This window comes from Sylvia atricapilla, chromosome 13 (assembly GCF_009819655.1).
Source record: "Sylvia atricapilla isolate bSylAtr1 chromosome 13, bSylAtr1.pri, whole genome shotgun sequence".
In the NCBI taxonomy this organism is placed as follows: Eukaryota; Metazoa; Chordata; class Aves; order Passeriformes; family Sylviidae; genus Sylvia; species Sylvia atricapilla.
Genome location: NC_089152.1, coordinates 20,423,749 through 20,437,011, shown reverse-complemented (window position 1 = coordinate 20,437,011; position 13,263 = coordinate 20,423,749). Strand labels below are relative to the sequence as shown.

Below are 13,263 nucleotides of genomic sequence, written 5' to 3'. Positions count from 1 at the left end.
AAATACCAAAATAATCATGGCAAAACTGGAATTTAAAACTTGAGTATGTTTGCTCACTAATATTAAGCAAACACTAACCAATGAGACAGTGATTGAAATACCCTGTAACAACCAAACTAGATTTATTTTTCCACTTTTACAGCATTATTTACAGCAATTAAGCAGGCTTGATAGGGATGCCACACTTCATACAGCCCCAAGCTCCACAGGTCATTATTGCACAGAATATCGCACAAACATGTTAACTACTGAACAAATATGTCAACTACTATGACAGTAAAATTAATGCGAATTTTGATCTAAGGAAATATTCTTTATTTATTATTCTTTAAGAATATTCTGCTGACTTAATATACCATGGGAATATTTTCATGACTCCTTTAACTGAAGCCTCCAAGAAGCTGAACATTCTTGTGCAGAGGTGCAATAACTTTTCAAGCAATAACTTTTTCTCCAAAAAATTACTTCCTATAGGAAAACATTTCAGTCAGCATAATTGTAAAACAATACCATTTTCCTTGTTCTGCCTTCTGCCAAAGAGCAGGGAGTGTGTGCAGCACGGGAGCCGTGCTTACCCTGTTCTGGTGAGCCTCGAGCTTGATGAAGGAGCACTTGCGCAGGTCTCCGCCCATGTCGGCGAGGGTCTGCGGCACGCTCTGGTTGTCGCGGTCGTGCGCGGCCAGTGTGCGCACCAGCTGCTGTGCCGCCCACTGCCGGTGCTGTGAGGACAGGCGCGACGACAGGCAGCACGCGGCCAGCGCGTTCGCCAGCTCCAGAGGGCCTACAGCAGAGGGATCATAGCAAGGATGGGCATACAAATGGGCAATTAAACCTGCTTAGACAAAACAGTGAGATGATGCCTAGATGAGTACGCATGTCGACACAGCAACAGACAGCATTTCCAGAAAGAGATTAATTAGCATCTTTGCAGAACAATGTAATCATGTGAACTATAGTAAATACACTCTTCTGATACTAAGACCAAAATAATCCCTGTTCAGTTTTCACAAAAAAAACCTTAAGAAAAGAATTTCCAAGAGCCTTATTCCCACCATATGAAAATGACTGGTCAAAGAGTGAGTGCTTTCTAAAACAGGAAAAGCCTCCTCTGACAGAGACTTGCCACTGCCATTGCCCTGTCCTTCCCTCTCTATCCCAACACCAGCCTGGCAGGAGGCACAGCTGTTGCTCTGTGGCTCCCTGACAGCTCAGAAGAGAGGCAGCACAAATTTCTGCCTCAGACACAGGACAGCATTTGGGTAGTAGCAATCAGCTGTTACCTTCCTCAATTTCATCAGGAGGCATAACCAGGCTCAATGTCTCAGCTCTATGGCTTTGAACACACACACGTTCTGACTATATTTTGAAGTGGTGAAAGATGCAATTTTGGAATAAGACCATATTTCTAAGTAAAATGTGTTTTATAAATTGTAACATTCATTTGATCAAAGCAAGTTTTATATATTTTTAAAAGCGTATCTATTCACGCATCATTCTAGCAAGTCTCTCCCTTACATACAAATGAGGAACTGAAGATCTAAAGATATTTAAAAGCAAAGCTGTATCATACCTTTCTTTTCAATTTCAGCTTTATCATAGTTTGGCCTCAGTTTGGCGCCTTTGTCAGCCAACAATGCTACAAGCGCCTGAGTAACCACAAAATTTGGAGATGTGACAAGTTTGTTTTCTTCTGCAATTCCTCTTAAAAAACTTGGCAAAAGTTTTCTCTGAATTGGATCATCAACTGTTGTTAAGTTCACACCAGTTGCTGCAGAAATCAAATTCTGAAAAAAAATAATTGGTGAAAAATAACCAGAACAAACAGAACGATCAGATTTAAAAACATTTTCAGTTGCACAAATTGTGCACAGTTTTACAGATTTTAATTTTTTTTCTGCTCTCTACATATAATTGACTTAATTAAAATAACAAAACTCTAACAGAAAAACCCTATGAACAGAAAAAGCACATCCATTTTCCCCACTTGAAAAGAGTACTGAGCAAAGACACATACAGTTACTCGATTTTTGCAAACAATCAAACATAGTCCTGTGCAAAGCCATAAAAAAGGATTCTAATGAGATCGTCCCAGCTGAGAAGGTAAAAGCACAAATAATCAAAGTAGTCTCAAGGAAGTACTGAAGTCCTACCTGTGTACATAACTGCACCAGCAGCTTTGCAGCACTGGGAGTGTTTGATGCCAAGCAGCCAACCGCAGTGCTCAGGTAGGCAAGGCAAGAGATGGGCTTGCTGGCTTTACTGTGGATGCTCCTGGATCTCTCCGTGGAACTTGACACTGTGGATGGGCTCGTGGAGAGGCCTGCCCTCCCTGCTGCTGCCAGGCACATCAAACGAACCAAAGTGCGGATGTCTGTCAATCCCAGGGATTCAAGGCCAGCTGCCAGGCTACAACTGGAACCACTGTTGCAAAATGGAAATAAAAGTCCTTGGTTCAAAAGAACAAGATCAACAGAACTTTTTCCCTCGGCAGCATTATGTAAGTGCAGACATGAGAATCCCTTCCTAATTAGTTTGAAATTGCATCCTGATCAAACAACTCGGTAACTGGTTACAAAACGAATGGTAGAAGTGTTGCCAAAGATGCCACAAACCTGACAGACAGAAGTGAGAGTGCTCTCATAACCATTGTTCTTGCCAGGAGCACTTGGGCAGCAGCTGTCACTCTCCTGAGAGCCATGACACGGTCGTGTGGATTTACCAGGGCAGCTGCTTGTTCCCCTAAGGTTATCCTACCAGAAGAACTTTTTTCTATGGAGCCGTGACAGCCTTGGAAATAATAATGATTTGCATTAGTGTTTAGAGAAAAACAAAACATTATCATGTAGTAATAAGCACAGAGAAGCCAAGTCAACCTAAGTTACTGATTCATTTTTCATTATTTCATACATACAGAAATACAATAATAATGACCAAGAGGAAAATACACTCCTGAAATACACTCCATAATTATATTATTCCTGATTTTCAAAGAGACATGAACACAATCTGACGTATTCAGTCTTAATTCCTCTGATCCACTTTTCCATCAGAGGGGGCTATTTTTAAGTCCCAGCTTAAATCCATTCATTGAGTTCTGCAAAACATGTTACTGGCATCTACTGTTTGACTACAGTCACAAGTTTTATTGGCAAAATTCAATTCTCCTGTCAATTCATAATTCCTCACACTCCTCTCTCTAATTTTCCTATAATAAAAGGGCAGTCCAGAGCCAGTCCCCACTTTCTCATGGTGGCAGGCAAGAAATACTACCAGGATGTTCCTATCTTGCCTCTTGAAAAATCCCACTAAGAAGGGGAGGAGGTGACGACAGTTGTTATCATTATTGTTGTTGCTGCTGATGTTATTATTATTCTTTCTTTAAATGAAATGGATTTCAGATGTACCTATTTGCATCAATGTTTCTTCCATACTGTTGGTGGCTGTCACCATTGCAACTGAAGCACCCAGAGGGTCACTGTCAGGGAACTGAACAGGTTCAGGTACAATGCGTCGATCATTTAACCCAAGAGGCCCAGCCAGTAGTTCAAACTCCTCTTCTCCTGTTAGCTTTTCATCTTCATCCACATCTAACATGTCCCAGTCTTCTAGAATTGGAGAAATATAATTGGACTTGGTTACAAAAGCTCAAATATGAAATAATTTCAATTAATTAAAAAAAACAAACAGTAGAAGGTATGAAACGTGTACTGTAATCTACAGCATAGCATTAAAAACTCATCTTCTGATGTTGGCATAGACACAACCAAGTAAATCAGAAAAACAAAGTCCTGTTCTTGCCCTTCTCTATTCAACTTGATCTTTATACTGCACAGAAGTTTTATGGAAGATTCTCTGAAGTATCAAACTAGCTGCTCTTTAAAAACACAGACATTAGGGATCATCACATACAGCACAAGACAGCTCCAAAACCTGCAGTACAGTGAGAAGTGCAGGCATACAGTCGTGCTTTAAATCATGCGTATTCCAAAGGACTGAGTGGTAAAGATGTTAGAAATTTCTAGTCTTTCTGTTTATCAAAAAAGCATGCATTACTTCATGGGTTATAACTGAACACCCAGGATTTTGCTTTTCATTCCTTGGGAATTTAAAAAAACCCAAACAACAAAGAGTGACTGCTTAAACCACAATTCAGTGAGGCACTTCCTTCACTTGCCAACCATTTGCACACAAGTCACCTTATATTTACTGATCTCTCTGTCTCACTCCACACACAGTAGAATCAGAACACCTTTGATCTACAGCAGACAGACTTGCCCTAAGTACTGGAACACTCATTTACTCTCATATAGGCAAATGCAGTACATCACACAATTGTGATCACAAAAGCTACAGAAAGGACCAGTATTACAGAACCACCTGGGAAAGGTTTTCCGCACACATCAGAAGTAATCTATTTAAAGTTAAAGCCACCCCCAGGATGCTCTCAGCTTGGACACAGGGAGAAAAGTTAAGAGCAAGAGTTTTGGGACACTTAACTTACAGTAATCAATTTCTCCCACAAAGGCAGAAATATATTTGAAATATATTTGAATGTAAGATCTTGTATGTGCAGTTCTAGATGTAACATCTCACAAGACCTTATCAACCCCAAGTTAGGTGTTTGCCCTTTTAGCTGCTTACATGAAAGACAGGGGAAAGAAGCCACAGATTTTTCTTTTCTCTTATTTGAACTAAATAAATCCCCAAAACTAAAATACTGTATCAAACTGGAAAACATTTCAAAATACATCTTCAGGTTTATTTGCACGAAAGTAGAAAAAACAAAACCCCCTTCAACTTAAAAACATACCTTCATAGACACTGTCTTGTTTACCTATTAGATCAGGAGCCTGGCCTTTGTACCTGTATGAAAAAATAAGAAAGAAAACTACTGAGTGGGTCTATTATTTTATAAGTATACATTACAATTTTAAATTTGGTTCCCTATTAAGTCTAACTTTATTGTTAGGTCTACATGTATTTACGAATGATTCCAGAAAAGCCTAGTAACAGAGAAACAGATAAAATGGCTTCTGAAAGTGTGCATGGAGAGGGGAAGCATTTCGCAGTACGAATGTGTAAAAGGTCAACAGAAAAAAATGCTAGAATTGTCAGACAAAATTGAGTTTTCAAAAGTCACTAAGTAGGAGGCAACATACCAAGAAATTATTCCTCGTTCTTAGTTTAAAAACCAGAAATATCAAATCAATCTTTTTCTAGATATGCATTTGTCAAATACAGAGAATAATTTTAAGTATCAGAAAATCCTGCTAAGAATTCTTATTGCCTAAATCAAATTCTTAAAATGCTGATGGTTCATAACCATGTTTAGTTTCCTTTCTTTATCCACTGTCTTCTATTTCTGTACCTTTCCGAGGCCGATGTTTTAGATTTGCTCTTGAGGGCCAGGTATTTCTCTCTGCAAATGCCACACAGGAGGTAGTAGGGGTTCCCGCTGCCGCACTCCCCCCCAAACCAGCCGTCCACATAGGAGCCGTTGCTGCGGTAGCCCTGGCGGTTGGCGCTGCGCCCACAGCCAGGGTGGTTCCTCTTCATGTGCTGGTTGAAGCTGACCACGCTGGATTCACACAGCTCACAAACCACCACTTCTTCTCTGTCTTCAGACTCGCAGACATGCTGCACAGCAAGATTTTCACATGTCATTTGTACAGAATAATTTCTGCACCTTAGAGAGAAAACATTCCAATATCCTTAGGTGGGTATCCCTGCACATTTCTGCCACTGAGTGATATTTATATGGTTGACTTGTACAAAAGCAAAGCAGAAACATACAATTTATGACATAATGAAGACCACCTCAGAACAGAATAACATTTGGAAGTAGAGTTTCAGAGGAGACAATTTCCTATTTCATGTTAGATTGACTCAAAATTCTTGACAGTGTAACTTTTCATTAGTAACCTTGTCACATTCAACACTGTCTTTATCTGGTTCTCCTCCCAACTTGTCTGAAACTAGATCTAACAAAGGAAAAGAATCCTTTTTTGCATTCAGACAACCAGATTTTACACTTACTGAGCAACAAAAATTACCATTTGTGTCAGAAAATATCAGGGTTTTATCTCAATATGAAGTCCACTTTTCATAATTACATTTCTGTCCTAAGTCAGTAATTTCATTGAGATATTTCAGTGAAGCAAGTGCTCTGAAAAATTCAATATGCATCCTGCAATTTGCTTCCATATCAAAGCTAAGTAGCATCATAATTAGGAGATGAAAAGCTGAGTCTTATGACTTGATTGCCTAACTTGACATGGATAATCCAAATATTAACAAAGTGCTGCTATTATATTTGTTTTCCATCAATAGTTTTTTATTGCTCTATACAACAACTCAGTGAGGACTGTCACCACATCCTTCCCAGAGAATGGAATACATGACACAATTAAATTAAGAAAAACTGATTTAAGTGCAAATTATGTTGCTACAGATTGGATACTACTAGCAGTAGCAGGAGAAGAAATATTTACAACTGTTTGTTGTCTCACACAGCTATGCCATCTGGAACACCCACTTGATTTCTAATTGGTATCATCAGAACAACTATATGAGTTCTGTTCTCACCTTTCAGGGGAGGGAGGAGAAAACTACATGAGGAAGTGCAGAGCAAGAAACACAAAAAATCACTATTCTTAATCTAGAAGTGAGGCTATAGAATACAAGATGACTTTAAGCACTGCTGGCACTTAGTAAGATATTTTCAAACAGGCTCTAAACATACATGTTACTTTTAATTTAAAAATATAAGCATGCAAAAAGCAGTAAGTCAAAGCAGCCCCTGCTGCAGTCACACACACCCAGGTAGGCCAATCCAGTACCTCTGGGATCCACATTCCCAGAATATCATTATCACTAGCCAAGTCTTGCCCAAACATAGCTTCCATTGCTTCATCATCAAGGTCAATCTCCAACTCCTCATCCAAGTTGAAGTCATACAGTGCCCCTGGATCTTGCTGCAAGGAGATCCCTTCCCTGCGGCTCTGGTTCCTGTGGGCCTGCACTGAGCGGTACAATCCCGCTCAAGGTGGGAAAAGAGAGAAACAGGAAAGCAGGACTTTTATTTTCCATGGCAGAATGGTGGCTGTACTTCCAACTTCCTTTCTGTTATAACTCTTCTGCTAAACAATCTACTTATCACCACATAAAACTCTTAAATATACATTGGTATATATATGAGAAGGAGTTTTCCAAACATAATTTTATCTACAGTGAAGTCCCAGTCCTCCTCCTATTCATTTCCTGGATAAGCAAAGCCCTTGGAATTCTTCCAGTTCCTTACCAGCACGTGCCAGCAATGTTCGGGCAGCTAAATCAAATTTGTGCCTCCGTGTGACAGATGACCGACTTCGTGAGGGAGGGCCACTCGCTGCAGCTGCATTATCCACATGATCCAGATTATCAGGGCTACAGGAATTTGGAATTTACAGGTCAATCAAACCAAGTTGTAGAGAAACCACATACAGTGACTAAGTAATATTTATTAGCATTTTTTCCTTTCTTTAATGGATGAAAAAAAGGAATTGGGAATTCAAGAACCTTGAATTTCAAGGAGCACATACATACTGTTTTGACTACTACTGTTTTGAGGGCTACCTCAAGCAAATTAGATGCAGCAAAGTCAACACCTAGTACCTAAGCATGGCAGAAATTTTGAGAGAGCACTCAATTTTATACTAGGTAAATTAGTAGCTTGAATAGTTAATTAATCAGCTTGAATTAGTTTTTTCTCCTCTCTCAAAGAAATAAAATCATCCCTGTTGTTGCTGGCTGAGCCAATTCACCTTTGGCCTTACACATGAATTTGGCAAAACATGAGTTTAATGAAATTTTGCTTTATTACTTGGTCTTTTAGCTAATGCAACTATAAGCCCTCATTTTTTTCATTCTTTCCTTTTTTTGTTGTGAAGAAAACATGCTCAGTTACATTCTGCCCCAGTTCTGCACACAAACAGCACTAGAAAAAAATGCACCATGTACACCTAATTTAATTTCATCTTTGCTTCTGCTCATTCTGTAACAAAATTCAAAAGCTGCATTATAAAGTAACGCTCTGTCAGCAACAATGAATTTGTGAGATTTCCAGTTTCAGGAACAGATTACAAGCAATTAAAGAAAATTATTTGACCTCTCACTAAAGCCTTCCTCCATTTCAGTGGCATCAGCAGAAGGGATATCACCTGGAGACTGCAAATAACAGTGATCCCCAGATTTCCCACCACTGCCAGAGACAATTGTCCCATGCCGTGACTCTGGAGTCCCCTCTGACTGAGGCTCTTCATCATCCTCGTTTCCAGGGTGCTCAATCATCCACATGGCCAGCACTGTGATGTTCTGTGCATCTGCTTCTCCTCTGGCACCTGAAAGCAGGAAATCACACTCTGAAACTGTATTTTAGCACTGATGGTTACAAAGAAAAAAAAACACCTGTTTTTCCACAGAAATGGTTATAGAACTTAAAAATTAAGTATTCTACTGGAAAACAAGTGTTTCATACGCATCCAATCTTTCAGTTAAACTGATATTATAGCTGTAGATTACCTGTAGCTTCCATAGCTTTTGCAATCTGCCTGAGGGAGAATCCCATTTCTAGCAAGGGAACAGCAATGGCAGGAGGAGGAGGGGATGTTGAAAGTCGGCTGCTTGGATCAGACAAAGCTTAAAAGACAGAAAATGATAAATGTAAACCACATAAATCCTTCTCTAGTGTTACTTTATTACACCTTACTTTGATATATCAGCTTGAACTAAGGAAATAACTACTCTCAACTTTTCTTTCACTTTCTTTCCACAAAGCCAAGATACTTTATGGACTTAATTCTTCTCCGTAACATAGGTTATGTTGACTGACTCTGTTCGATCAAGTAGGATATTGATGATATGCAAAGAACTACTTAAGAAATTTCTATTGTTTTTTATTTTGAGCTGTATCAAATTATCTATTTGATCTATATTTAGGTAGCTCAGATAAAGTTATCCTTGTCCAAATCATTAAGATTCCCAAATAGTGAGATCATTATACATTCCTCTTAAGCTACAGAAAGAGACCTCAGCTGAACTGGGAACGTATCTGAAAAAAACTCTTTGTGGATGATGGCTGTATTTCTGTGCAGAGTCATTCAAGGGATTCTAAAAAGATCAGTTACTGCCCCAAACTCAGAGTTTCTTTCTGACTCGCCATAAAAGTGATGTCTAATCAGTGAAGACAAAAATGCACTAACAGAAAAACACTGTTGTAAAGACACTATCATGACTAGAAACAAGTAATCTCATAATTAAATCAAAAGAACAAAAAAGGAGACATGAAACAGAGCAGACCAGTTGCTATGCAACACATGAATACTAAACCTCACAACTAATAGCACAGATATAAGAGCAAGAGTAAAAATTACTGGTGTGTCGTAGACAAGGTAGAAGAATTATAAAAGAAAGGCCTCATAAAATCAGGCCTGCTCTGCTAAATTGCCAAACTTAGCCTGTCACTTCTTCTGGGTAATTTGTGAGTTCCTATGAGAAAACAATCTTGGTGTATGAGCTCATCAGCACAACAACATATTCTTGGATTGAAAAACAAATGCACCTGAAACGGCAAGGGATTTGTCCCGTGGTTATCAGTAAAGTAAATACATTAAAAATCCAAGAATAGAGAGACTTGATGGACAAGTAGAATACCTTTTACTAACCAATAGAATAATTGGCAAGAAAGTTATTAAACAAGTTGCACACGAGGTCTGTAAAAATTGTGTAAAATGAGTTGTGTGACTAAAGAATTGGGCTTTTCCTGAATGAAGACAATGAAGTCTCGACTGACTTATTACAACACTGGCACATGTACCATAAAATATACCTATTCTTGTATTCTGTGTGGTATACGATCCAACAAAAGCTAGACAATTACTGCACTTATTTGAAGCACACAACCAAGGAAAGAAGCCCAAATCAGATGAACATTTTGAAGCAGTTTCCAATTATACTTCATTGTTGGTTTTGTATCCAGTACATAGCTTTTAAAAACTCATTTTGTTTGCTTGATAATGCCTACAGTTATATCATCTGTATCTTTTTTTCCCCTAAAATAGAAACTAAAAGGTTTTCAACAATGCTTTGCATGTTAGTTTGCCTTAAGAAGAAACTCTGTTGGATTTCAATCTCTTAAAACACAGCCCCATAGCTCCTGTGACTTTCCTAATTTGTTCCCATTTCTATTCCACTGACAAGTTTACCTGTGCGATTGGCAGGCCTTGTAGATTGGGAATCTGGAGAGGTCAAACTTTGTCTCCTTCCAACTTCATCTGAAGGAGATGTTGGTAAAGAAGATATTGGAGGAGTCTGAGCACGTCGTGCTGGAAGCACAGTTGTAGTAGGATAACTGGAGAACATTTGCCTTGAAAAAAGAAAAATATACATTTATGTTGAACAGAACCATGCTGAAAAAGGTCTGACACAAGAAGAACATCCAATTGGAGTGCACTTGGCAAATCCTACTTGACGCAATTGAAAATGGTAAGACACAACACATACTTTGATGCAACAGCTCATTCCTACCAACTTTATCTGTACAGTTAAGTTCTAAGCATGACATTAAAAAAACCCCTCAGAGACCAGGAGCTGTCCTAGGAGATAAAAGATAAATAAACACTTTTTCCATTTCCATAGTTTGCTCAGAACTCAGATTGACTAATAAATCAGGTATATATTTGATTCTCACTGTCCTAGTATGAAGACATTGTTCTGACTTTAATGGAAAGATGTCTGCAAAACTTCTATGAATTAATAAACTTAGAAAAGTATGTAAGGTAAAGCAGATTTCCTTCGACAGTACAAATTGCCTCTGCAAATTTAGGAGTTTATCTTCCATTTCAGTATGTCAGGGTAAGCTGAACAACATCTTAGCTTTACAGAATGTTACCTACCAAGATCTATTCTAGTTTGAGAACCAAACATTCAGTAAAAATGCAGAAATTCAGAGACTTGTAATTTGAACTATACCAAATAAACATGAGAACTGAGGGACTACTTAAGGAGAACATTTTCTCCTTCTTAAAGAATTCAGATATTACACTTATATACAGTGTATAGCAAAAGCTTAACAGCTGTCTAATAAAAACCACAAACCCTGAAAGGCAAAGTAACATTTAAACTGTGTCCCTCTACAGAGGCAGTTCTTGGCAGCATTTTCAAAGGCTTAGGCAGCTAAAGACATATATTCTACATAAATCACACAACTGGTTCCCTACACCCAGAGAATCATACATGCTGATAGGGCGTTCTACCTCAGGAGACTGAGAGGCATAACACCAGGTGATTCTGAAGCTGGAACTGTTTCTGTATCAGTTACTGGAGTAGTAGCAGTAGTGGTATCCTCCAGAGAGCTGCTCATGAAAGATGTTGTGCTAGAAGCAGAAGGGCTGGTTGTAACTGGTGTTTGGGCTTGCTGAGACTGATCACCTTCTTCTACTTGTTGCTCCACTTCTGCAACAGAAAAATAAGGATGTTACAGCAACATTAATGTAATTGTGTAGATCAGAACAGTAGCTATGGCTGAACTTTCAACTTTCAAAAATAACTATCATTATTTAAAATTCACCCCAGAGAAAGAAAGGAGAGTGCAGATTCTGCCACTAACTGATGGACTTGAGTGAATCAGTCCAGGAGCTCTTGCTATTCTCACAGTGATACAAGGTAAATAGCAAACAAGAAATTTACTTACGTCAAAGTTTGTGATAATCAAATTTATAGTTGCAACAGTTTGGATTATTTGCAAAACAGACAAAAGGGGAAGAGGTCTTAGGTATAAAAATACAGCTGATGAACTATACAGCTATTTTTAATTCACCTGTGCAAGTAGAATTTTTAAGGGGTTTAGAAGTGCAAATCCTTCTGACAAGTATATAAGTATTGCTCACTTTTAAAAGTATCAAAGACATTAAAACCTCTTATTTCTGATTGATATGCATTGACTTGTTACTGAAATAAGGAAATAGGAAAAAAGCAAAAAACAATCAGTGTCATATCTATAAAACAGCAGAGTTTTGCAAAATTTCTTTGTCTGATTAAGACTCCCCCGAAGTACAACCACTACAAATCAACAAGACTATGTTAACTGTATTATCATTGTTACTATTAATTTTAAAAATTTTGAAAACATACCTTGTTTAAGTCTGCCACCAAACTGGTCCTCCAGCAGCCCATGAACCACTAATTTGTAGATCATGGCCTGTGCCCGCTCCAGGTCTGCCAGCCCCAGCGCTCTCTTGATGGGCGAGCGCATGACCGCGCGTTTCACCATGTGCCGCATCAGGAACTGCAGCGCTGCGCGCAGCTCCACGTCCTCGTGCACCACCGGGGACCCCGCACAGTCAGAGTTGTGGCCGTTCTCTGCCAGCACTTTAGGGATTAACAGCAGCTCAGCATACTTACTACAGCTAAGAAGAACACTAAGTGACTTCATAGCACCAAGATAAAGGTAAGACAGCTGTACAGCTCGGATCTCCGACTGCACTATGTCATGACTTCGTGGGGTGTGTTCATGATTCTTTTTTCTTCCTTCAGCAGGTTGGTGTTGGGATTCCATACCTAGGGTTGATGGTTCTAAAGAAAAGGAAACAATTTCATTTTCCGACTTAGAGGCTGTAGCACTGTGTCCTTTGTTATCATCAACACTTTGTCCTAATCGTGTATCCGATCCAATGTCACCCTCCATTTTCTGGTCCATTTCCCCTTTATCATCAGATTCATGTCTGTGTTTTTTCTCATGTCTCTTGGTGCTTTGCTTTCCCGTATCTTCGTGAATGCCAGTCAGATAGGTAAGGTCCAGCAACACAGTAGCTGTCAGCCCACGAAATCTTGCAACATCAAAAGGCAGTGGTTCACAGGGCTCCAGATTATACAATGGAGTATCACTAGGCGACCAAAAAGTTGGGAAGCTTTAATAAAGATCAGAATGACACAGGAAAAAGCAAGTGAGGGAGAGACAGGAGGAACGTACAGGAAATAATGTAGGCAAATAAGATGTAAAATATATTTAATAAAACAAACGAATTCTATAAATTAAATGTAAACAGGGGAAATGAGGTTATGATCAGAAAACGGGAGATATGGTTTCAAAGCAAATGCAACAAAGCATACACAGGTTTTCAACAACAAACACTGAAACCCAGAAGCCTCACAGAAGCTATCAATTCTGTGCTGACACAGGCTCTGGAAATATTTTTATCAGAAATATGTAATAGACTTTTATTAAGA

The 13,263-nt window shown here is 38.9% G+C and overlaps 1 protein-coding gene across 1 annotated transcript in view; it reads right to left on the bottom strand.

Moving 5' to 3' along the window:
* HERC1 (HECT and RLD domain containing E3 ubiquitin protein ligase family member 1) overlaps positions 1-13,263 on the bottom strand; it is an 83,205-nt gene that overhangs the window by 19,102 nt on the left and 50,840 nt on the right. The window contains 14 exon segments of the mRNA XM_066328792.1: positions 576-781; positions 1,571-1,784; positions 2,151-2,421; positions 2,613-2,787; positions 3,405-3,605; positions 4,811-4,863; positions 5,369-5,637; positions 6,819-7,039; positions 7,301-7,425; positions 8,147-8,378; positions 8,560-8,676; positions 10,242-10,402; positions 11,292-11,490; positions 12,169-12,944. Of these exon segments, the coding sequence (XP_066184889.1) occupies positions 576-781; positions 1,571-1,784; positions 2,151-2,421; positions 2,613-2,787; positions 3,405-3,605; positions 4,811-4,863; positions 5,369-5,637; positions 6,819-7,039; positions 7,301-7,425; positions 8,147-8,378; positions 8,560-8,676; positions 10,242-10,402; positions 11,292-11,490; positions 12,169-12,944 (3,220 nt within the window).